A 26,945-nucleotide genomic window follows, 5' to 3' on the forward strand; every position below is an offset into this window, starting at 1 on the left:
GGTTCATTTTGAAGAATTTTTAATGTGCATGGTGACCCAATCCCGATTCTCGCTTCGAGCCATTGACATCGACTCGAGCCCCAGAGGCATTCCAATCGGAGGAGGCCAGGCTGACAGAGTTAGCCATGAATCTAAAGTATGCAAGTAGCCTAGACACACCTCTGCTGTAGCTGAATCTGAACAGGCAAGCCCTCATTGTCATCCTAAAGCTGCATACAGAGGGATGATGGCTAAGGTCAGTGATGCCTTGATTTAGGGTACTCCTGCAAAAGAGATCTCTGAATCTCACCGACATCCTCGACATGGGTGTTAGCTAAGAATTAGTGCAGTCAGACTGTGTGAGACTACACAAGACTTATCTGCTTGGTATTAGGTAACCCACCTTTTGGTATAGGTCTGTACTACACACGTTGGTAGTGTGAATGAGCAGCCAGGCCTATCTCAAGAGGTGTAGATTTGAGCTGTAGAGCTGTACAAATGAAATCTGTCAATACAAGTACTCAAGTAACACTTGCACTTAAGGTTTCAGTTATAGTTATTTATGTATTTAGCATCAGTTTTAGTAAAGCATTCTTTAAAAAGGCAGTTGTTTGTGACAGTCCAATAGAACTTTGGAATTACTTTTCAAAATCAATAAAGCTGGCGAATACTCTTTGGAGATGTCAATACTTTGCTCCTACACCCTGAAGTGACTTCAATAACAAGGATAGTATTGCATTAATATATAACACCAATATACTCTTTAGACTTTGAGTTTCAGAAAGGAAGGGTTAGGGAAAAATAGAAAGGATAGAACATTTACTTATAATGTAAGGACCAGGGGAATCCTCCAATGAAGTCTTGCAATGGAGAGGCACAGCAAGTCAGGGATTGCGCCAATGTGGAGTTTGTCCCGGGGTTAGTTGGTCCCACTAACCCAAGGGAAGAAACTTCTCTGTCAATTCAAAAAAGGAGGTCAGCACAGCAGCAGGGCTTCACCGGCCATTTCAAGGTCCAGGTGGTTGCAGTGGGCTTCTCTTCACGATTTCTGCTTCTGGTTTTTCTTCCAGTGGTGGACTCTGCCTCTACCCCCAAAACCTGTGCCTTTTAAGCGAGTTTCCCATTCATTCACAGCCTAAGCTGTCAATCACATAGTAGGGTGGCTATCTTTTCAGGACAGCCAGCCGGCCAATCAGAACGGGTTTCGTTCAGGCACTCCTACAGACAAAGGACAGTGGAGTTTCAGGAAACTCCCTCACTTCCTGCCCTTCTTGACACACAAACAGCTCAAATCCGTCTAAACACACAGAGTAAAAGCCAAGAAACACCTCACAAACAGAAAATGGCAAAAAAAAAGAAGATAGTGGGCATCTTGACAAAAAGGACACCTATGGGTGATGTACTGCAGGTGATGTTTCAGCCTGCTGTAAAAAAGCACACTGGTAGGACAAATTAAACCACTTCCACCAGCCATTTAAAGTAGTGAGGGTAACAAAAAATGTTACTTGAGAAAGTAGGATGAGGGGCCACTATGTAGCCCCCAGCCCTCCACAAAAGATGGTATGTGCTGGACCTACAAAGTAAAAAGGTAAGTAGATCAATTTCACCCAAGAAAAGGTATTTAAACCTTAAGAGAAATCCAAAGGACATCTCAGTGAAACTGCACTGAATGTGTTGTGTGTCAATATACAAAAAGCAGATGCCTATGGAGTTTGTCAGACTCCAAAAAAACAGTGAACACATAAAATCCAAACCAAGGAAAAACAAAAAGGTCCCACTCAGGAGTTAGAATGAAAAAGTCCTAAGTCCAGCAAAAGAGCTGGGGGTCTCTAAGGTGGGAGGAAATTAGCACAGAAATGTAAATTCACCCTAACAATGGTCCACAGGTATACTCTTTCCTACCTTTTTATGCTCCCCTTAAAGATTACTTGTTAGAACTGTGGTAGAGACCCTGCTCAACACCAGCAGTGCGCAAGGATCTGGTAAGGAACTGCAAACAGATGTCCTCTGACCCAGATTTCCTGTCCAAGTGCACACACACTTTGTGGGCGGATATATCAAAGGCTGCCAAACATGTCCTAAAAGATTAAATGGACGACAGTTCCCGCAATATAGTGGGAGATAGTAAGATGGCTATGTGCCAAGCACTTTGTTCCGCACTGGATGCTGCAGGCTGCGTGGGGAGGGCCATAAGCAAAGGCTCCATATCACAGAGGTTGTCTGGCTCAGAAAGATAGGATTTGCACATAATGTATTACCCAAACAGCTGGAAATGCCATTTGATGGCTCGAACTTGTTTGGCCCGTAGGCGGATGATAAACTAGAGAAATTGCAGGCATCTAAAGTGGAAGCAAAGGCACTAGGAGTGTCTGTCTCCAACCTGCAACCCAAACACGGAAACGGAAGCCTTTTAGTTACTAAAGCTATCACAACCAAAGAGGAAAAGGTCAAGCAGCTGCCAGAAAAGGCTAGAGAAAGTTCTCCAGACCATCATTAGGCACAGGAGGTAAAATTGGCTAACGAAAGCTCACTTCTCGGATAAAGCTGTGGATTACCTCAACCACACCTGCCACCTCTTACCCAAACTGGGATTCCCCTAACTTCAAGGGATACCTTCACAAACGTTCTGGTTCATCGAAGCGGTTCTGAACTCTTCTTCAGGGGAGGCTGTCCCCCCTGATGGCAGGGCTCTGCACATACAACAGATGGTCACCATATTTCAGATCACCCAACTCTTGCCAGCCCGAGACTTTTTGTGGTTGCTAGGTCTTATGTCAACCTGCATTTCCCTGAACCAGGGGCCCAGTTGCACATGACATTATTTCAGTGGACTTTCAGCTCTGTGTTCATAGGTCTCAGGTGACATGGCAGACCTACTTCAGATCCTGATCAGTGTCGCAGAGGATCTCCTATGGTGGACTAGCAGGAAGAACTTAATGGCAGGAGAACCCTTTTGGCACCCGTAGCTGGAAGCAATCGTGGATATGGAAGGGCTGTGGCGCTCATCTGAATGAGCCAATGGAGAGTGGGCTCGACTCCACATACACCTGTTGGAACTGAGCGCGTTCAGACTGGCACTGATTGTCTTCTTTACAGGCAGGCCCAGCTGAAGATGTGAGGGTGCCCATTTCAAAATGATGGTTGGGGGTCCCCGCTTGCTTAGAGCAGAAAACAGTCTGAGGCACCAGTGGGGTGCATACACTGTAATGGAGACAAAGAAATGCAGCCAATGGTTATTAGCCATTGATTATCGGGAGACAGCAAGTCAGAAGGGAGCTGAAACACTAAATGCCCACTGAAAAGCTACAAATAATTCTTTGTTAGCAAGTAGCTGATGTGGAGGAACCAGTGTTAAAAGGCAATGAGGTGATAGCACTTCTGTATTCCCCGAGGTAAGTGACGGCCGGAAGGGCTCCAGCAAATGCAGCTTGTAAGACTAGCGCTGCAAAGTGCACAGAACGAAAGTAATATAGTAATATAGTAATTAGAAAATAATATGAGGGCCGGTAATGGTCGATTTCTGCGGGATTCTCCCAAAGGGTTAACATTAGACAACGGTACATACAAGAGCAGGATTGCTTATATCTTGGTCAACCTGGAACCCTGGGCATTAATAAGGAATTTAGCGATATACCAGTGTGTGGAGAGCGATCACCACCCGGTAATCCTGGAGATGGACGATGCTTTCTTGGGCATAGCAATAAAGAAAGTAGTGGCCTTGAATGTAATATTATCTATAATGGGCCATGCTAGGCCCTCCATTAAGTGGGCATGGCTAAATCGAGACCAGGTGATACCAATGGCTTATAAAACTATTTTACCATTATTGGAGGGATTTTTTGCCTCAAATTCAGAGGACACTAGACACCCACAAGAAATTAACTAAGATTCTTGGGGGCTTCTTTATTAAACCACATCATCGTAAAGAGCAAGAAATCGGCCTGGGTGGGGGAGATTTGAAGCTCTCTCTTGTCAGCAATTGATAGTGGGAATTCCTGGGATTATTGTGCAATAATTGGAGCCGACACCCAATTGCATGTAACATTTTTTTTACGGACTGTATATCGGAGTCAACCTTGGTTGACCACTTTACTAAGATAGATCATGAAAAAATTGTATATGAGAGTGAAGGTCATGAAGGCGCTAATTGCGACCGGAAGACTCAATGCGTAATTTCATCCCATTGGTTTTGTCCAGTGAGGAAGTTGAACGTGCTCCAACCAGGATCCAAGGGGAACGCCCTGTGGATGAGTTAGTCATGGAAATCTCCTTACACTTTTCCACCGACGTCACTCCTGAGGATAGTGCACAGCATGCACCAGTAACAAGTCACTCTAATCCTCATCACTCCAATGTGGGCAAGACAACCTTGGTTTCCACATCTGCTCAAACTGGCGATATACAAACCAATCAAGCGTCCGTGCCCCTCCAACATGCTGTCCCAACTCGAGGGGACAACACTCCATCCACATCCTCAGTCTAAGAGCTTGGCAGTCTGGCTCCTGAAGTAATAGAGTTTGGTAATTTAAAACTTCCTCAAAGGTGTATGGATATCCTAAAAGAGGCACAAAAACCCAACACCAGACACCGTTACTTCAACAAGTGGAAAGGGTTTGTGGTATGGTGCAGATCACAATCCTTAAATCCAGTGGAATATTCACCATCCAACATTCTACACTACATGCTCTATCGACTAGACTCTGGCCTCCATCAAAGTACACCTAGCGGCCTTGTCTGCATACACCACTTCGCAGAACAAGCTGTCTTGGTGGAAAGTTCCTGTTATCAAGGCTTTCATGGAGGGAGTGAAGAGATAATACCCTCCCATTTCTATCCCTCCACCAGGTTGGGTCCTTAATGTTGTGCTGTCAAAGTTCATGGGTCCGCCCTTTGAGCCTATGCAAAAGACCAGCCTAAAATACTTAACATACAAAATCGCCTGCCTGGTAGCCATCATCTCAATAAGACGAGTCAGTGAGTTACTAGCGTTATCTGTAGAAGATCCTTTCCTTGTAATCCACAGGTCCTTAAAACACGTCCTAGGTTTTCACCAAAATTAATCTCCAAGTTCCATGTCAACCAATCCATTGAACAACCTTTTTTCCAAAATCCATCTAACTCCGCTGAAAGAAGCCTCCATACATTAGATGTAAGGAGGGCGATCTTGTACTACATAAACAAAACCTAACCTCCAAGGAAAACTGATCAGCTCTTTGTTTCCATAGCACCTGGTAGGGAAGGTGTTCACATCTTTAAAAATGCCATCTCTAGATGGATAACCAAATGCATACAGATGTGCTATTCGCTATTCAAAAAGACCCTACCTTTCACTCCTAGAGCGCACTCTACCAGAGGTACAGGAGCTACTGTAGCATTTATTGCAAATGTCCCTCTAGATCCTATTTGCAAAGCAGCTACTTCGAGGTCCATTCATACCTTTATGCAGTATTACTGCATTGACACACTCTAAAGCAGATTCACAGATGGGACACGCAGTGCTAAAACATCTATTTTCCGCTGTACCTTCTTGCAACCCACCTCCTTCTCCAGATACTGCTCGCTAATCTATGCATAACATGCGATCTAAGCAGATCCACAAGCCTCAGAAGACATACTTTACTCACCTTAGTCATATTTCTGATGCTTTATATCTGCTTAGAATAACATTTGCCCACCCTTCCTCCCCTCCTGGAGTGGAAGGTGCATGTTTCCTGCTCTATCGCTATTTTCTGCTTTATTACATCGGTACTCATGATACACTTCATGCAATCTCATATCAGAAACAAAACAATCTGAGGGATCTCGACACGTGAAGGACCATGGGTACAGTAGACGTCACACTAGGGATAGTATTACTAACATGACCAGTCGACGTCCCTTTTCGAGTTTCGAAAACAAATCATGTTATACTTAGTGACTACCACTAGATGTCAGCCTATGCATAGCATATGCCTCTAAGCAGATGCAAGCATCAGAAATATGATTGCAGTGAGTAATGTATGCGCATTTTATATATATATATATATATAGTCTCTTGTATCTTAGGCTTGTCAAGTACAGTAAAGTGACTAACCTTGCAACAGAGCGCCTTTGCTCTATCTGCAGTGGTTCGGGAGGATTTGATATTTGAGAAGGGGTTGAATGTATCAATGTAGGAGACTACAACGTTCCCTGAGAATGTGTCCCCAATCCCTTAGGGGGCTTCACTCCCCAAGTGATCCTCCCTCGGTGTACCACCCCAGGGGATTATTTTACTGTGGACACACTGCCCTGGCCCCATGGGAAAGCTCTCCCCCTAGGGGTGAAGGGACAACATCCTAAGATTTGTCACAGCCTCTATCCACACTTTTGAGAATAGACACTCTACCAGGCCAGGACACCTGCTTTGGTAGAGCGGTCCCACAGCATGTTCTAGTATGATGTCAATAGGATTTGCTCCTCCCTCCTCCTGCAATTTAGTACTGCAATGAGAGTCTGCCTAAAATGAGGAATCTGTGGGAGGACACAATCCATTAGAAGGGTGACTTATTACCTCTGGTAATGTTATTTCTGATGGATGCTCCTACAATGGATTACTTATCGCCCTCTCAACCTACCCCACAATTAGGGAGCTCTCTCCCCTTGCTGTCTCTTTCAATTCTGAGAGGTACCTCATTTAATTTGTGATCCCCAACATGACTGAGCACAGGGAAAAAACGAGTAACAGAGGTCACGGGCCATGGTGCGAGCTGTTCGTACCGACGCCTCGTCTGGACTCAATGACTAAGAGCACTGAGGAACCTCTAAACCAGCGCTGCACAGCGCGCCCTGCTGTGAACTGTTTCTGAGATGTGGAATCTGTGGGAGGAACATCCATCAGGAAGAACGTTACTGGATGTAAGTAATGTTTTCTCCTCCGTGGTAATCCTTTTTTATCTGAGTAGCCTATTAGATGTGTTTAATTCCTAATGCAGTCTTTTTTGTCTGCCACCATCAGATATTCTACTGACTTTGAGACGGATGTACAGCCTGTCACTGATGTGTTCCACTTCACGGTGTACAATGCAGAAAACAGCCGGCTTGACAGCCAAATGTTTAGCATTACCATTACATCTGAGGAGATTCAGGAGAACCAACCTCCAGTGGTCAGTCCTGTGGAGCTCATATATGTAAGTATAGCATCAGAGAGTTGCCCTCTAGATCAGGCAGTCCATACTCAAGTTAAAGCCACATGCACAACAATGTTAAATGATTTGCTGAACTACCTGCAACATACTATGTCCGCCATGTAAAATGCAGAGGCCAACATCTTACTGAGAAGCACTTTATCTAAACACTTAATCATATCAAACCTCTTCCATTGATATGCTCTAATAAATCATACGGATGAACAGTTAACCTATTTAAAATTGTGTGTACTGTCATCTGTTTTCTCAAATGCACTGTTTAGCTGCATTTATTGTGTTAGGGTTTTTCATCTGCTATTTGCAATCCTGTGTTCAATAAAAAAAAGGTAGGTAACAGCCCTATGAAATGGCTTGTTCTATTGGTTATGGCAGACCCAGAAGCATCTCCATCATGTTTTCGCTCTTTGTACCATTTTAGAGGAGAGTATGTATTTGCAAATCAGTCTGACTCCTTCCATATTGGCAGTATAGCCGCAAAAGCCAGGCAACCCTAGACAGCTTTTCAGCCTATTTCGAATCAGAACTCTTCATTTCACAATGATTTGAAGAATGTAAGTTACGGAAAGCCATTGGTATATACTGTGGGGGAGTGGAATTAGTTACCTAAAAAAAAGACATTTATTTTAAGTACAATTGCATATTTTTTTCAAGTGTAGTTTTTCAATTATCAGGATCAGCTTTCTCATAAATTATTACTATTTTTGAGTTGAGTGAATTCAAATGCTTTGCCTTTCCTGCCATCTAATGGTTGGTCTTGAGTATTGCAGGTTTTTTATTTCCAAAGTAAAATAGCATTGACAACGTCACACACTATCCCTATAGATAGATAGATAGATAGATAGATAGATAGATAGATAGATAGATAGATAGCCGTGATGCTCCACTCATCAACATCTCTTATTGTTGTATTCTGCCATCGGAATGTTGTCAGGAGTCAGAGCGTAAACTTCTACTTCGAGACAGCGCTTTGGTGACTACAGAGGATCCTGATCGCATCTAAACATATCAACCCCACCCGCCCCCCCCCCTCCCACCATGCCTCCTTCCGTGTCGAAGACGTCAACCCAGGCCAGCTTTGGCATTCAGTAGGGAAACACTATTTAGGAGAATGTATTACTCTGTAATGTTTATTGCACCCACTGGCACCATACCTCTAGATGGAGAAAACTGCCATTGGGTCCTGTCCCCGATGCAATAGACACGTTCCCTGGCGCTTTTGCAGCCTCTGCCTCCCACGTGACCACCCGAAGCAGATTACCTGGATGTAAACAACTTCGGCCCAAGACGCTGACATTCTGCAAGGTCTATCACTGGGTGGCGTACGTGATGGAGACCGAAACAGCAAGTGCCAGAGAAGGTGTTAAAGCCCAGCAATTCGAGGACGCAATAGAAGTGGACATGCTAGAGGAGAGCACTCTCCAGACCCCGAGGAAGTTACCAAAAGCGGAACAGATATCTTTACCCTGAGGTCCCCCCGTAGCCCCCCATTATCTCTGTAATACCCAGTCAGAGATGGGGCCAGGAGTCTCTGCATGGCGACCTAGGGACTAAACTTTGCTAGGGTTTCATGAACCTAACGCTCAGCCCAAGGCATCTAAACCTCGCAGAGGAGCATTGGTAAACCGTGACATGGTACCGGTATTAAAGCATGTTTGCAAAGCCTCTGTTGACTTCTAAAATTGACACTGAACATGTAGTGATGCTGTCTAAACGTCTGCTTACAGTCACATGTGCCCACCCATAATCCTCACAGGTGAGCCAGGTTAATGGAATACACACATTGAGTTCCCACTGCCTACCATATATCTCTACACTTGGCACCTCCTTGCGAACACACAGACGTCACATCATTAAACAATCAACCTGAAGACATAAGTAGCATCATTGGTTTGTGGATACCTAAAGTAGGGATAGTGTGACAGGAATGTCCTTGTCAAAGCCCTTTTACTTTGGAAGTAATGAACTCTAGATGAACCAGTAGATGGCAGGATATCCAGGCTCGACTATGACCCCGGCCCCACCAAACCACCCTTGTTATCCACTGCACCTAGCCTGCATCCTGGTCCAGTGTCACTCTAACCCCATACTGTGGCCAACGGCCAGTGTTCATGGCTTGCAGCGATGGCCATTGTCCACAATCCATGGGGCATGGGCTTTGGTCATGCCACAGGCCCCAATAAGCAATTCAGATTATTTATTTATTTGGATTTGTATAGCGCACATCTGCCCGGGGGCATCGTGGCGCTGAAAGCAGTCTTACTTGTTACAGGCATACATGGTGTATATATATACAATGCAAAGCATATTTGCATATTTACATACAGTTGTGGTTATTTACATACAGTTGTGAAAATACACTGGGATAGGTAGGGTGGGGTGGAGGGGTTAGTTAAACAACATGGTTTTGAGTAGTCTACGGAAGGCATGGTATGATTTTTCATTCCTTAAGACCGTGGGGAGTGCGTTCCAGTTTTTGGCTGCTTGGTGTTGAAAGCCGGACTCTCTGGCTTTGCTTCTTTTGAATGTGGGTACATAGGTCTGGCTAGTCATGTTTGACCTGGTGGGTCTAGTGGATGTATTAAGGGTGATTCTTTCAGAAAGATAGGGTGGAGCATGGGCGGAGAGGCATCTGTTGTCATGACCCACAGAACGCGCCCCTTCTGGACTTCCTGGTCCTTGTCACGGTGGGGTTTGCATTCATTGTTTCTCCCAACATGGCCGTATCATGTGACACGCCCGGCACCAGCCTTCACGGCGCACGTAGTACGTTCCATAAATATGCCACGCCCCCACGGGCCCGTGCATCTCAATGCTATTGCGAAGTAGCGACCAGACGTGTGCTCCGTAGCTCGCAGTATTTTTCCCTTGCTTCTTCCACTCCAACCCTATTCTAGCCCCTTTCCTTCCTTTCTTGATTCCTGGACTTGTGTGCTAGTTGCGCACCCTGTTATTTCCTGGACCCCTGCTTCCCGGTACTTGAACGCACGCTGGAGTCAGAAGAGACTTGTGCTGCCTTATTCAAGACTCGAGCAGTACTCAAGAAGGCATCGATCAAGAAATCCAGCTAAGATCGAACTCAGGTGAGAAGGGGGGGGAACTCCTTGACATCTGTGGGTGATGGCCATGGATTTGAATATTATAGATATTATATAATATATTAGATATATTATCATTTCTGAGGCTTGTGGAATCTGCTTAGATCACATGCTGTGCATAGGCCGACATCTAGTGGAAGCTGCGGAGTATTAAATTTGTTTTTCGAAACTCGAAAATGGGTGTCGACACAGGGCGTTTATCCCTAGTGTGACGTCCACTGTACCCATGATCCCTCACGCGTGTAGGACCCTCAGATTGTTTTTTTCCGCCATACTGGTCGGAAGCATTTCGCGGAGTTCCCTGGCCTTAGCCATACTTTTGCTAAATATTGTTATATTTACCCATTTCTCCACCCCAACATCGAGTCACCGAACTTCTACACTCGACGCCGGCCCGGAGAAGAATTCGACCGTCGACAGCTGCATGACGGATTTGGGCCTCGGAAGGCCTCCAGCCTCGGCCCGGGCCTTGGAAGGCCTCTGGCCTCGGCCCTGCAAGTAGGGAGAGTGGGGGGTGGACATACTCTACACTCTTTTGGCATATAGGTACATTCTTATATATTCCTACACTTACTAGCCCGCTGCCACAAGGTGCGTATGGAGGGTACCCCTTTCCAATTCTGCCCCAAGTGCAACCGCAAGTACCCTTGGGTCGACAGGCATGCCACGTGCAATCTCTGCTTTCCGAGGGACCCCCCGAGGCGAACTGCAGAGCGTGTAGTAGGTTTAAACCGAAAACACTTAAGGACAGTTTGATCAAGCGTTGGGCCCACCACGCCAGGCGTCAGGAGGACATGGCAGTGGAGGGCGCCTTCAGCAATGGCAGCGACGCCGTGCTTTCAGACAGCGAGGGCAACGTGGCGTCAGACAGCCGAGCGCAAGTCCCCGACCTCGGAAGGTCGTCCGGCAGGGCGGCTATGGGGAAGACCCCCGGCGACACAAGCGCTACCCACAGCACTTCCACAAAGCACATGAAGTCCAACCAAGACTCGACACACGTCGAGTTCTCGGAAAGAGGCATATAGAGAACGGTCCGAATCGGTGTCCTCTGGGCGTTCTCGATCTAGATCGCCGCATGACTCCAGGCAATCATCCACTGTTGCCAAGAGTGCCTCGCTCCCCAAGGTAACGGAAGTTCGATCGTCTGAAGACGAAGCCGACTTCCATCCTCAGTCCGCACTCCAGGAGTCGGCGCCCGCAGACCGCGTAACGGCGGCTCCCGAGTCCCTACCTCCACGTTCTAAAGATAAGGACACTACCCCCGAACCTCGATGCCAGGCGTCGGAAGGATCCGGAGGGGCGAAAAAACAGGGAAAACACTCTTCCGCCCATGCAGAGGGGGGAAAACAACAGAGGAAGCAGTCTCAGCCTCCTCACACACCTCAAAAACTTCCCACTCCACATAAACAGACAGACAGTCTACCCAGGGTTACGCAGGGGTAATAAGAGGATGTGGTAAGGGTAGAGGCAGTCCCAGTAAAGGAGGCGGCACACCTCCACCAAAACAGTGACGCTCCGTTCAGGGTCCCTTCTCACGCAACCCCAGTAGGAGGACGCATTTCCAACTTCACCCAAGTTTGGGAAGGGATCACATCAGACAGATGGGTGCTGTCCACAGTATCCGATGGGTACTGCATAGAACTATTAGAGCGTCCCCGGAACCATCCTTCACAACAAAGAATACATTCTTTGGAACACCAGAAGATCCTCCTCGAGGAGATCATCAATCAGCTAGCAAAGGACGCAATAGAACTCATCCCGGCACACCAGGTAAACAAGGGTATTTATTCAACTTACTTCCTTGTGCCAAAAAAAGATTTGACAATGCGCCCAGTATTGGACTTACGGCCTGCAAACAAGTATGTCAAGCTCCAAAAATTTCGCATGACTACTCTCCAAGAGGTAATCCCCCTCCTAAAAAAGGGGGATTACATGGCAACATTGGACATGAAAGATGCCTATTTTCATATTTCCATGTTCCCAGCGCACAGAAAGTACTTGCGCTTCAAGGTGGACAGTCGGCACTACCAGTTCAAGGTACTGCCCTTCGGGATAGCTTCGGCTCCAAGGGTATTCACCAAGGTACTGGCGGTGGCGGCAGCACACCTACGCAGGGAGGCAATCCCGGTGTACCCTTACCTGGACGACTGGCTCATCACGGGGGAGACCCCAGTAATTTGCAGAACAAAAATTCAAAGGACAATCGACCTCCTCTTCGAATTGGGCTTCTCAATAAACGAGAAAAAGTCAAGTCTGGTACCAAGCACTTCCAAACAGTTCCTAGGAGCTATCCTAGACACTCAAGAGGGGTAGACCTTTCTTCCCTAGGAAAGAATTCGGAATGTACTGCTGCAAATTCCGCAATATCAGTCCGGTCGCCAGTTAACGGTACGCAAAGCAATGCGGTTGCTGGGCATGATGGCGTCATGTATTTACCTGGTCCCACACGCGCGCCTGCGCATGCGTCCCATGCAGGAATGGTTGGCGAAACAGTGGTCTTAGGCAAGTGGTCAGTGGGACGATCTAGTGGTCGTTTCGCCAACACTTGTACAAAGCCTAAACTGGTGGACAAGAGAAAATCTGTCCAAGGGGAAACCCTTTTACGATCCCGAGATACAGGCGGTAGTCACAACCGATGCATGCCTGACAGGGTGGGGAGCTCACCATCTCCACCACACAGCTCACGGTCTCTGGTCTCACTCAGTGGCCAAGAATCACATCAACCTGCTAGAACTTCTGGCAGTATTCAGAGCGCTTCAAGCGTTCGAGCCCTACCTGCTAAATCTGTCAGTGCTAATTCGGACGGACAGCACTACAGCCATGTTTTACCTGAATAAGCAAGGAGGGACTTGTTCGCCAAATCTGTCCAAGCTTGCCCAGAAAATTTGGAAATGGGCACTCAGACGAAACATCTTCCTGTCAGTGCAACATGTTCCAGGGGATCTCAATTCTCTAGCGGATGCTCTAAGCAGAGACCCCCTCCCAGAAGAACACGAATGGTGTCTACACAGAAGAGTCGTAGAAGATATCTTCTCTCACTGGGGCTTCCCCACTGTAGACCTATTCGCCACAAGCGAAAACAGACAATGCCCAGGATTTGCATCCAGGTTCCCCCAACCAGACTCCCAGGGGAACGCCCTGTGGATGAACTGGTCAGGAATGTTTCCGTATGCTTTTCCACCAACTCCTCATCAGGAAGGTGGTCAACAAGATGAACAGAGAGTCGATGACGCTCATCCTGGTTGCTCCCATGTGGGCGAGACAACCGTGGTTCCCACACTTACGCAGATTAGCTGAGTGCGAACCGATCAAACTTCCGGCCTGGTACAACCTACTGTCCCAGCACCAAGGTCAAACAGTGCATCCTCAACCCAACGAACCTGGCAGCATGGCTCCTGAGCAGGAAGCAAAATGAGTGGGCACCACTAAGATATCAATCCACTTGTTGGTGTGCAAAATTAATATTAGAAGCAAGTCTTTTCAAAATGATTCTTTGTGAAGGAGCAGGCTGTAAAAGGTTTGGAGACACCAAAAAGGACAATTGAAGCAAGAGACAAGGTAAAATACCAAGTCATACAGCCACTCTCTAGTATCCCAATCTGGGTGGAAGTTTCTTGCAAAATAGCTAAAAGTTAAGTTTAAGCCTTTGTAGTGATTTGCAAAAAAAGTAAAACTCAAAATTGCTGTTGTTTTTCACCAATGATTTTTATCTGCCAAAACCATAGTTTTCTTATAAAAAAAGAGTAGTCACTAATAATATCTTAGTGAGGAAGAGTTCGCCACAATTAGCTCGTTGATCAGACTAAGTTATGCCAATGCATTTCGGAAAAGGTTTTCCTTCATCAGGGCCAGTCTAACCATAGTTCATACAAATAAACAGTGCAAAATCACATACATAATTAGAACAAACATCATCAAGAACAATACCAAAATATAAACAAAATTTTGCACATACCAACAAGTTGCGTTTGTAGAAGCAGAGAGGTAGAGGAAAAAAAGAAAACCAGAAAAAATCAGTCGTTGTTATAAGCAATTTGTTAGTGTAGCCATAGATCAAGAACATAGCCAAATACCTGGGACAGGTGAATCCAACGTGGTAAACTATATTGAAGCTGTCAAAGTCAAAATGAACTGCCCGACCGAATTCAGCGAAGGGTGTATCACTGAAGAGCGGTATCTGGAAGCAGGGAGTTCTATTAGTGTAAGTAAACAAGCTTCCGTGGTTTATAATTAATGCAAATGGCAAAAGGGCTTGGAAAAAGCTAACAAAAGGCTCACCGTCAGGAGAGAGGGAGAACGAAGCAGTCCTCTCGTGGTCTGCCGTTAGCAGACTGACTTTGCCGCATCGGAGCGTTGCTAAGCAGCGTTCCTAAATATGGCACGTGATCGCGGATCGCCCAGAAGAGCGCACGCTGAGTATTAAGGCTGCAACCAAGCCATTGGGCTTGAATAAGGCAAAAGTAAACATTTATAGGACCTCCCAGGTAATATGAGAAAAAGTAGTGCAAAGAAAATTGAAAATTTAAAAAAGGAAATCAATGGAAAGGAAAGAAATACTCAAATCAAAAAACGTACTGCACATGGGCCAATGGAATTCAATAAATCCAAACAAAGAATGTAGTGGAAGGTGACAATCAAGAAAGCAGGATAGAAATAAAAGGATACTGCAAATCGAAATTACACGAGTAGGGTCTGAATAATCACATGGCAATTAACAATAATACATGGTATTAAGCCTTGCTGCCAATGGTGTCATCAAAAAGACGGCACCTTGGGTCCTGGACCGAAGTCCAGGAAATGCAGCATTCAGATTCAGATCAGAAGTAAAATGTATACTGTTAAACAGATGGTACCAAAAACAAGGTTCAAGGTTAACATTCTCAATAACATTCATATTAAATAGGCCCCGGTTCCACTGTGCTTGAATGTACTTCAACACATATCAGTCAAAACAGAAAGAGTGACATGAGATTATAGAAAACAGTGATAATGAATCGCCTCGTTTAGTCCATTAGGTACTAAACTCCAAGTTTGTCTATCCAAAAAGTCTCTCTGCGATTAAGGCGTTGACCCAAATCCTCATGTGGACTGTTCTTTGTTAGTACCCCCAGAATCACAAATAAGATTTGTGTCACATTGTGTCCATTAGCAGCCCAATTGCGTGCCACAGCTGAGTTAGTGTTCGCATTTCGGATGCAGGATCAATGTTCACTCCACCTTATTTCAGCTGTTCTTGTCGACTGTCCGACATAAAACTTACCGCATGGACATTTAATGCCATAAATAATATTGGTGCTGTCGCAGGTACCAAAAGTCTTAAGCAGAATCTTTTGCCCTGTTCTGGGATGATTGATGGTGTTACCTTTAATGACAAAGTTACAGTTAACACAATGGAGGCATGGGAATGTGCCAGTGCGTTGAGTTATCAGCCCTTTTGGTGGTGGTTTAGTTTGGACCAGTTCATCTCTCAAGTTCCTACTCCGTTGATATGCAAACACTGGAACTTCACTGAACAAGTGTTGTACTCTGTCAATTTTAAAGATCCCCCAGTGCTTCTTGATAGTTTTCTTAATTTTATTGCTTTGAATGGAAAATTTGGATACGTATACTGGTGACTTCAGTTCTCTTTTGTTTTTGGGGTTCTGTGTTGATAATAGGGTCTCTCGTGTCAGGGCATTAACTCTGTCGGATGCCATCTCAAGTTCGTTTAGCTTATAGCCCCGTGCCAGAAATGTCTTTCATCTCCATCTGTTGTGCTATGCAGTCCTCGGGGTCACTCACTATCTTCTTGACTCGTAATAATTGGCTGTATGGCAGGTTTCTGAGCAAGCTGGGCTGGTGAAAGCTGAGACGATGCAGAAGATTATTGAGATCCGTCGTCTTCCGAAACAGTGAAGTGCTGTAGCAGGTTGCTTGTTTCCTGACTTGGACATCTAAGAAAGTGATGTTCTCCAGCATTGGATCTTTCATGGATTCACATGCTTAGAAAAGTCCCAGTCGTCAGGCTGGGAATCCGCGGTAAATTATATAGACATTTTCCATAGGAAAAATTGCGACACTTTTGTGTCCTATCTACGTCGTTTTGGGCCGCGCACGCCGACGCCACTAGGATGTAGGGGTATATATAGCTCTGCCCCCACGGCTCCCTCAGATTTCAACCGTCTTCCAAAGTGGTGGGATTACCTCGCAGATCTGCTATTTTGTTAGGTTGTTCTTTCTACTTCTGCGACTGTTTGTTCTTCTTAAGAGAATGTCTGGAAAGGCGTTGTTTCGTCCGTGTGCTACGTGCGGCCTTAAGAAGGTGTACGAAGGGGATGGTCATATGGACTGCATTTACTGCCTTCATCCTCACCACACGGCGGACACTTCTGAAATCTGTCAGTGTTTCTCCCAAAAAACCCTCAAAGATCGAAAAAGACGCCTGGTTGATTGGCTCAATGACAGAGCGGGTGCATATCCGGCATCGGAGGTGGGCTCCACGGCCTCAAAAAGTAAGTCGGAACCCCCGACTAAGAAGGCATGTGCTGCCGAAAAACGAACCTCGGAGTCATTCCGAGAAACATTCGAAGGCCTCCTCCTCTTCACACAAGGCGTCGTCTTCTTCCTCCTCATCTAAAAAGGAGAGAAAAGAACCATCTAAATCCTCCTCAGGAGACCGTCATAAGTCTACCTTGAGTCGAGAGGCCGCGGCCAGCAAGTCGGCCCCAAAAGCGGCAGGAACACCTTAAGGCCCTGCGCCACTGGCTTTGCCGACGACCCGCTCGTCGACACCGGCGTCATCGGCGGCTCCTCCCACATGTCAGACTGCGGCAGTAGGAAACATATCGTTAACGGTGGTCCCGTCAATGGGATGGCAACCGGTGGTTTTCGATCCCGTCCCGCCAGAGGCCCTGCTTCAACCAGAGGCCACTTTCTCCATCTCGTCGGCTGAGGAGGAACGCAACACGGTCGCGCGCCCAATCGATCTGGCTCTGCAGCCGACCAGCGCGATGTCGCTCTTGGGTGTGGGTTCCATCCCTACTACCTCGTCATTACTGCACCCCCGGGCGGTTCTGTCCTTGGAGGTGCTAAATACGCTACAAAAACTATTACAGCGTTTGGACACACAAATACCCCAGCCTGGGGCCCCGACACGGAGACAGTCTAAGCCATTCGTCAACGAGCCGGGCCCGGCTCTGCGCTCGGCGACCAGGATTACGGCCGCTCCCCACGCGCCGGAAGATTGCCCTACCCTGCAAGAAGGAGAACTACAGGACTCTGACCGTGAGGAATCAGGTTCAGACATCTCACTATCCCCCTCAAGGGACCCAACTTGGGACTCTGAAGCGGAGATGGAAGCTCCGAGAAGCCCGGCCCAGCCATCGCCACCTGACGACGTGGGTGCATTCCATGCCATGATGAGGAAGGCGTGTTCGGAGTTTGGCCTAGTCCCTGAATAGGAGAAAAAGGATTGTTTTCTTTTTGCTCATATGGGCAAGAGAAGGAAATCCATATTCGCCATCCCGATTTTGGATCATGTCTGGCAAGAGGGCCTGAAGACCATGCGGCACCCGTTCTCTGAACCGGCAGTGAAAGGTCGTTTGGAGAAGAAGTTCAAGGCTCCGGAATCAACTCCCAAGTGCCTGACGTCTCAACCTTCGCCGGAGTCGGTGGTATCGGCGGCGGCGGCGAGAAAGGCCGGGTCTCAACATAAATGCACGACCCCTCCAGACAACGAGGCCAGGAGACAGGACGCTTTCGGCAAGAAGGTGCTGTCCGTCGGCACGACTACAGTTAAAGCAGCCAACTCCTTAGCGATTATGTCTAGGTATGGCAGGGAAATGTGGGACCGACTGGCTCCTATCTTGGAGCATTTGCCCGAGGAGCATAGAAAGTCCGCAATGTTGCTAGTGCGGGAAGGAGAGGAGGCCTCCAACCATGCTATAAACATTGCTGTTGACCTAGCCGAGTCCGGTTTTAAGCAAATCAATAATGGCGTAGTTCTACGTAGACAAGCCTGGCTCAAGTGCACTACATTCAGACCAGAGGTGCAATATAAAGTCTTGGATATGCCGTGTGAAGCGGAGCAACTGTTCGGTGAAGCATGAAAGAGGATACTGACACGGCACAGTCACTCGGAGCCCTCCAGAGTGGTAGGAATTTTTGTTCCTTTCGTCCTTTCAGAGGGGCCTCTGGTAACTCCCGGTTTGGGTCATCTAGAGACCAAGGTTTCAGCAGACCCTCCTACTCGTCCCAAGGCTACAGGCGTGCGGCCCAATCTTCTCGTAGAGGCAGAGATTACCAAACCTCCAGACGGCGGGGTGCCTACCCTTCGTCGACGAAAGATAAACCAAGAGCCAGCAATGACATGCTTCAGGGCGTCCTGGGGAGCCGAGTGTCTCATCGCATCGACGAGTGGGAACGCATAACAGACCGATGGGTTTTGGACACTATTCATCTGGGACATTCTCTACAGTTCAAGGGCAAGCCACCACACATTCCACCAGTGTTCTCGGCCCAGCCCCACCTTCAAATACTACTACAGGAGGTGGCGCTTATGCTGCAGAAAGGGGCTATAGAACTGGTCCCGGTGGCAGAAAAAGGACAGGGAGTGTACTCCGGTACTTTGTCGTCAAGAAACCAAATGGAAAATGGCGTCCCATTCTGGATCTACGAGCGCTCAACAAACTGCTCAAGAATTTAAAATTCAAAATGCTGACGCTTCAGGAGGTGATCCGATCGATACAACCCGGAGATTATTTGTCGTCGCTAGACCTTCAGGACGCATACTTCCATATCCCGATGTGTCGACGGCACAAAAGATTTCTGCAGTTCGTCGTCGGACGAACCCACTATCAGTTAAAGGTCTTCCCGTTCTGCCTAAAATCGTCCCCCATGACGTTCACCAAGTGTCTGGCTCCAATAGCAGCCTGGTTAAGAAAGGAAGGTCACCATGTGTACCCTTATTTGGACGATTGGCTAGTGAGGGGACTGTCTCCAGAAAGGGCACAAGAAAGCCTGGATGCCAGCCTGTCCCTCCTGCAACGTTTGGGCTTCGCAGTGAACTTTGACAAGTCCTCGTTAAAGACTTCAAGGACCTTGGTCTTTTTGAGGGCGGAGTTCCACACACAGTCGAGACTGGTGAAGCCATCCCTCGAAAGGATTCACAGACTGCAACAAAAGGCATCGGAATGGGAGGTCGACACCAGAGTGTCAGTACGAAGGTACATGTCCCTGCTGGGGACCATGTCGTCCTGCATACCCTTGATAGACAACTGTCGCCTCTTCATGAGGCCTCTTCAGGAATTCTTGGCGGATCGATGGGCACAGAGTCGAGGACGCTGGTCGGACAAGTTGACCAACGGCCAGCTCGTGCAGGCGCTTCAATGGTGGAGAATCTCCATACACCTAACAAAGGGAATGCCCTTACTTGAGCCTGCGTTCCAGAAGACAGTGGTCACGGATGCTTCTCTAACTGGGTGGGGAGCGCATCTGGACTCCTTACAGGTTCAGGGTCGTTGGTCATCGGAAGAGTCCTCCCTCCACATCAACCTGCTAGAGTTGAGGGCGTTGCGTTGGGCCCTAAAATCCTTTCTGCCACAGATAAAGGGCTCAGTGGTGAGAATCATGACGGACAACACGACAACCATGTTTTATCTATGGAAGCAGGGAGGAACTCGCTCCAGGAGCCTGTCGACGGAAGCCCAGGAGATCTGGCATTGGGCCCTACAACACGACATACATTTGTTGGCGTTCCGCTTACCAGGAGTGAAAAATGTGCAAGCAGACGCTCTCAACAGAGAGATGAATTGTCTACACGAATGGGAACTGAACGATCAGCAACTGCACCGTGTCTTCGCGGAATGGGGTCATCCGGCCCTCGATCTCTTTGCGACAAGAGACAACAAGAAATGTTCCCAATACGCGGGCAGGTCGCCACAACAAGACTCGCTAGGGGACGCGTTCTCCTTCCCGTGGACGGGCAAGTTTCTGTATGCCTTCCCCCCATTCCCTCTCATCCGTCGGACTCTGCAATGGATCGACAGATAACCTTGTCGGGTGATCCTGGTGGCCCCGTATTGGGCCAGACAAGTGTGGTTCTCCGATCTACTTCACCTCTCAGCGGCAGAACCAATGAGGTTCCAGAAGATCCCCAACCTTCTGTCTCATGAGAAAGGGACCGTTTGGCATCATGACCCAGGCAACCTCAGTCTGATGGCCTGGCTCCTGATTTCGCCGAGTTTGGCGCGTTAGCGATTCCAGCGGATTGCCGTCGTATTTTGCAAGCCGCAAGAGCACCTTCCTTGAACACTTCATACACATACAAATGGAAAAGGTTCTGCATATGGTGCGCAGGTCAACCAGGTCTGGTCCCGCGAGCGATCACACCGGAACAACTCCTACCATACTTGTTGCTCCTGGCAAATAACGGGTTATCTGTCTCATCCATAAAGGTGCATCTAGCTGCCATCTGGAGATTTACTCGGAAGAGACATTCCACTCCACTGTTCAGTGACCGCCTAGTTAAACACTTCCTTAAAGGGTTGTTTCGAACCTTTCCTCCCAAGAAGAAGTTTCCTCCGATCTGGAGTCTGAACCTGGTCCTGGCAGCCCTGATGAAACCCCCTTTTGAACCAATGTCATCGACGTCATTAAAATTTTTGTCTTGGAAATTGGCTTTCCTGGTGGCCATTATTTCTGCTCGTCGCCTGTCGGAAATACAAGCTCTAGTGATCGACCCTCCATATTTGAGTTTTTTTAGTAATAAAGTGGTGCTGGCCACTAACCCGCATTTCATACCTAAAGTACCTTCCATGTTCCATAAACACGCTGCTATAGTGTTGCCTACATTCTTTCCAACACCGTCTTCAGTGGCAGAGAAGACTCTCCATACTTTGGACGTGAAAAGAGCTTTGAAATTTTATCTCCATCGCACTCAAAGCTTCAGAGACACGAGACAACTCTTCGTAGTTTATGGTCCTGCGGCTAGGGGTAAAGCGATTTCAAAACAAGGACTATCCAGATGGGTGTCTTCGGCCATTTCTTATTGTCATTCCAAAGCCGGAAAGCCGCTAGAAAAGCGTCCAAGGGCCCATTCGACAAGATCTACATCGTCGTCGACGGCTTTGTGGTCCGGAATTCCGCTGGGGGATATCTGCCAGGCGGCTTCCTGGTCGGTACCACATACGTTTACCCGGCATTACTGTCTTGCACAGCAACATGCTGAAGATACACAGATGGGGCGTGCCGTACTACGTCACCTGTTCCAATAAGGTAAGCCCCAAGTGGGGTTGCATCCTTTGGCAACTATGCTTTAAAGTGTCGTGTCTTTTTCAGTGAACATGCTATAATGTAATGTGTTGCCATAGTAAGTGGGCACTGGGCTTGTACAGTGAGCATGCTGTAATGTAATGTGTTGCCATAGTAAGGGGGCACTGTGCTTGTTGTGATGTTGGTTTGCATACACGCCTCCAATGTTGGGGTATACTGCTATACAATCTATTCTAAGCATGTGAATCCATGAAAGATCCAATGCTGGAGAAGGGAATAGTTTCTTACCTGTAACTCCATTTCTCCAGTATTGGTATCTTTCATGGATTCACATGCGCCCTCCGGCCTCCCCTGAGCATGCAAACCAGAGATGCCCCCATACTACTTTGGGGGCTGAAATCTGAGGGAGCCGCGGGGGCGGAGCTATATATACACCCCTACGTCCTAGTGGCGCCGGCGTGCGCGACCCAAAACGACGTAGATAGGACACAAAAGTGTTGGAATTTTTCGTATGGAAAATGTCTATATAACTTACCGAGGATTCCCAGCCTGACGACGGGGAATATTCTAAGCATGTGAATCCATGAAAGATACCAATGCTGGAGAAATAGAGTCACGGGTAAGAAACTATTCCCGTATCATGCGAGATCTCTTTAGTGAACTGGATCCTTTGGTCAATGCTATTGAGGTATTCAAAAAAGATCTCAAAAGATTCTCTGGTACCCGTCCAGATTCCGAAGATGTCATCTATGTACCGCGTCCACAGGCGGATATCCTTGTTCCATTCTTGTCTATTCAATACATTGTCAGTCTCAAACTTGTGCATAAAGCAGTTGGCGTATGAGGGTGCCATGGTGGCCCCCATTGACGTCCCTGATGTTTGTAAAAAGAACTGGTTACCATATTGAAAATAAGAGTTTTCTGCGATGAACTGCAAAAGAGCTAGTATGAATTCCATCTGAGCACGTATTTCAGATGTTTCTAGCAAGAGCCATTCAACCGCTTCTATCCCCAAATCATGTGGTATAGAGGTGTACAAACTTTTTACATCAATGGTGAACATCAAATCATCCTCTTGAGGTGTCAAAGAGTTCCGTTTTTGAAGGAAATGGGTGGTATCGCGAGTATAGGTAGAAGTTTTTTGAATTAGAGGCTGCAGGAAGAAATCAATGTAAATACCCAAAGGTTGATTGATGCTCTCCATCCCTGCGACAATGGGTCTGCCTGGTGGTTTAGCAATGTCTTTATGAATCTTTGGCAACATGTAAAAGTTCGGAATCCTGGGGTGGCACTTGAAGAGGAACTTCTGTGTGTGCTCATTAATCCATTCTAAGTGCTTTAGCCAATAGGCTTTCCAAGTTCTGTTTGATAGCTAGAGTAGGGTTGTGGTCCAAGTAGCATATGTGGTGCAATCTAGGAGCTGTCTGGTAAACTCAGCATCATAGTCAATTGTATTCTGGATGACTAGTGCTCCCCCCTTGTCCGCAGGGCGGATGGTAATGTTCTTGTCACTGAATAGATCCCTAATTAATCTCATCTCATGAGGTTTGAGGTTCTTATACTGGGGGGGTTTTGTAGCTGATGCGTTCCAAGTCTCGGGTTACCAATCTCTGAAAAATGTCAATAGATGGTACTGTGATTGGGGGGACAAATCCGCTTTTTGTTCTGAATTCCTGATAATCCGGAGTCTTAATCGGACTGTCTTGAGTCTCCAATTCTTCAAAGAAGACTTTAAGTTTAAGCTTTCTAATAAACTTATACAGTTCAATCTTTGTGTCGAACAAGGTGGTCCCATAAATTGGTACGAAACTGAGACCTTTTTGAAGAGTCTCTTCAGACTTGTTCAATCTCCTCTCAGATATGTTTATGACTAAATTTTCTTTTGCTGCAATCTGGTCTGAGGCTTGTTCTTTGTTTCCTCCTCCCCCTGCGGGTTCTTTTCGGTGAGCGTCTAAAAAAAGCTGAAGCAGAAGGTGCTTGACTGGATTGTCTGTAGTTTGTTCGAATGTGGTCTCAGACTCTCTTTGGGCTTCTGAGTCAGAACTGGAAGTGTTATCTGATGTGTATTTGAAAAGTTTCTTGGGTGCTACTGGACCATATCTGTCCATCCAGGTATACACTTCTTCATTAATGTAGTCATAAGTATCACGTTTGAATTTTTTAACCTTCTTCTGTTCAAGCTCGGATTTATAGTCTTCAAGTTTTGTATTGATTTCTAAGAGTATGATACTCCTCCTTCCCTAGCGCACCAACCAGTTCCTTCTCTATATCCTCAATTTCTGTACTGAGGGTCGTCAGATTTTTAGACAATTCCTGTATGGTTAATAAGATGAGATCCAACGAACACTTAGAATAGCCTCCCATCTGCAAACAAACTCCTTGCTCTCTTTGGACAGAGTCGGTCGAAGCTGTATGCGTAGACCTCTCGGGATGCGTTGATTTTTAAAATATCGGCCGAGAGTAATTGCATGTAGTTTTCTGTTTATCTCCTTGCGTATAAGGTACTCTAACTGTTTAATCCGTTTGGCTGGATCCTTGGGCGTAGTTCCATGGGCACCAATGGATGTTTCACTAATGAGTCCAAGAATGGCAGATGCTTCCTCAGATGTGAAACCTAAGGTTTCAGCACATTTGTTCGATAATCCTTCGATATCCTCAAATGACATATTTTTACGTGTATTGAGAAGATTGTGTGCCGCCACTGCTGTGTGTCTCACCAAATGGAGGGAAAAGAAAAAAGCAGGAAGCAAAATGAGTGGGCACCACTAAGATATCAATCCACTTGTTGTTGGTGTGCAAAATTAATATTAGAAGCAAGTCTTTTCAAAATGATTCTTTGTGAAGGAGCAGGCTGTAAAAGCTTTGGAGACAGCCAAGCCAAAAAGAACAATTGAAGCAAGAGACAAGGTAAAATACCAAGTCATACAGCCGCTCTCTAGTATCCCAATCCAGGTGGAAGTTTCTTGCAAAATAGCTAAAAGTTAAGTTTAAGCCTTTGTAGTGATTTGCAAAAAAAGTAAAACTCAAAATTGCTGTTGTTTTTCACCAATGATTTTTATCTGCCAAAACCATAGTTTTCTTATAAAAAGAGTAGTCACTAAAAATATCTTAGTGAGGAAGAGTTTGCCACAATTAGCTCGTTGATCAGACTAAGTTATGCCAATGCATTTCGGAAAAGGTTTTCCTTCATCAGGGCCATTCTAACCATAGTTCATACAAATAAACGGTGCAAAATCACATACATAATTAGAACAAACATCATCAAGAACAATACCAAAATATAAATGAAATTTTGCACATACCAACAAGTTGCGTTTGTAGAAGCAGAGAGGTAGAGGAAAAAAAGAAAACCAGAAAAAATCAGTTGTTGTTATAAGCAATTTGTTAGTGTAGCCATAGATCAAGAACATAGCCAAATACCTGGGACAGGTGAATCCAACGTGGTAAACTATATTGAATCTGTCAAAGTCAAATTGAACTGCCCGACTGAATTCAGCGAAGGGTGTATCACTGAAGAGCAGTATCTGGAAGCAGGGAGTTAGACTGGCCCTGATGAAGGAAAACCTTTTCCGAAATGCATTGGCATAACTTAGTCTGATCAACGAGCTAATTGTGGCAAACTCTTCCTCACTAAGATATTATTAGTGACTACTCTTTTTATAAGAAAACTATGGTTTTGGCAGATAAAAATCATTGGTGAAAAACAGCAATTTTGAGCCTGGCTCCTGAGGTCATAGAGTTCGGACATCTCAATTTACCACAGAGGTGTATGGACATCCTAAAAGAATCTAGGAAGCCAAACACGAGGCACTGCTACTTTGACAAATGTAAGAGATTCGTTATCTGGTGCCAGAATAAATAAATCAACCCAGTTGATTGCACTCCTTCCACTATTGTTACATACATGCTCCACCTGCTGGATGCAGGACTGGTTTTTAACTCACTGAAGGTACACCTGGCAGCTCTGTCAGCATACACCACTTCCCATAACAAGGCATTGTGGTGGAAAGTACCAGTAGTTAAAGCCTTCATGGAAGGGGTAAAGAGACTTCTCCCTCCTATTCCACACCCACCACCAGGATGGGACCTTAACGTGGTGCTATCTAAGCTCATGGGCCCCCCATTCGAGCCCATGCACAAGAGCAGTCTCAAACACCTGACTTACAAGACGGCCTTCTTAGTAGGAATTACATCTATAAGAAGAGTCAGTGAAATTCAGGCTCTGTCAGTGCAAGATCCCTTCTTTACTGTCCATAAAGATAAACTGGTTTTACGCATACACCCTAGGTTCTCACCTAAATTTATTTCAAAATTCCACGTGAACCAGTCCATCGAGCTTCCGGCTTTCTTCCAAGTCCCACAAAGCTCGGCTGAGGTGAAACTACACACACTAGATGTGCGTAGGGCGGTCCTCTACTATGTTAACAAGACCAGACCACTAAGGAAAACAGATCAGCTGTTTCTCTCCGTAGCTATAGGCAGAGAGGGGGATCGCGTCTCTAAAGGTGCCATCTCTAAGTGGATTATTAACTGTATCCAGCTGTGTTACTCACTTTCTGAAAAACTCTGCCTTTCATGCCTAGGGCCCACTCTACAAGAGGCATTGGGGCCACTCTGGCTTTCATTGCAAATGTACCCCTTGACACCATTTGTAAAGCAGCTACTTGGAGCTCTATTCATACTTTTACTCAGCACTACTGCATTGACACCCATTCCAAGACAGATACCCAAGTGGGACAAGCGGTTCTTAGACATTTATCTGCTCATGACCCTTCTCACATCCCACCTCCTTCTTCAGGTACTGCTTGCTAATCTATGCACAGCATGTGATCTAAGCAGATTCCACAAGCCTCAGAAGGGATACATTACTCACCGTAATCGTATTTCTGATGCTTGTATCTGCTTAGATTCACATGCGACCCACCCTTCCTCCCCTCTGAGAGAAGGCGCAATGAGGCTTGTAGTCTTACCTTTCTTTATATCTGCTTGGATCATCTGTACTCACGCTTCTCCTCATGCTACCTCATGTCAGAAAAAATACAATCTGAGGGTCCTACACGCGTGAGGGATCATGGGTACAGTGGACGTCACACTAGGGATAGTATTACTGGCACGCCCCGTGTCGACGCCCATTTTCGAGTTTCGAAAAACAAACTGTAATACTCTGCAGCTTCCACTAGATGTCGGCCAATGCACAGCATGTGAATCTAAGCAGATACAATCATCAGAAATACGATTACGGTGAGTAATGTATCCCATATTAGATATATAATATTATAGCTATAAATATAGTAGATATTTGTTTTTGCTGGGGGCCAGGCTCACTGCCCCTCGCAGAAGTTTGCTGCAAATCCGGCCAGCACTTTGGGTTGTTGCTGCAAGCAGAATTGTTTTTTTCCCCATTCAAGTCTATGCTGATTTCAAACATTTTGGGACCCCTACAGTTTTGCTGGCT

The 26,945-nt window shown here is 46.4% G+C and overlaps 1 protein-coding gene across 1 annotated transcript in view; it reads left to right on the forward strand.

Annotated features, from left to right (window-relative positions):
- Window positions 1–26,945, forward strand: part of FRAS1 (Fraser extracellular matrix complex subunit 1) — a 1,618,415-nt gene that overhangs the window by 984,132 nt on the left and 607,338 nt on the right. Inside the window, exon 38 of the mRNA XM_069626341.1 lies at window positions 6,956–7,127. Coding sequence (XP_069482442.1) covers window positions 6,956–7,127 — 172 coding nt within the window. The remainder of the gene's footprint in view (window positions 1–6,955; window positions 7,128–26,945) is intronic.

This window comes from Ambystoma mexicanum, chromosome 6p (genome assembly GCF_040938575.1).
Source record: "Ambystoma mexicanum isolate Mex_15411 chromosome 6p, UKY_AmexF1_1, whole genome shotgun sequence".
NCBI lineage: Eukaryota > Metazoa > Chordata > Amphibia > Caudata > Ambystomatidae > Ambystoma > Ambystoma mexicanum.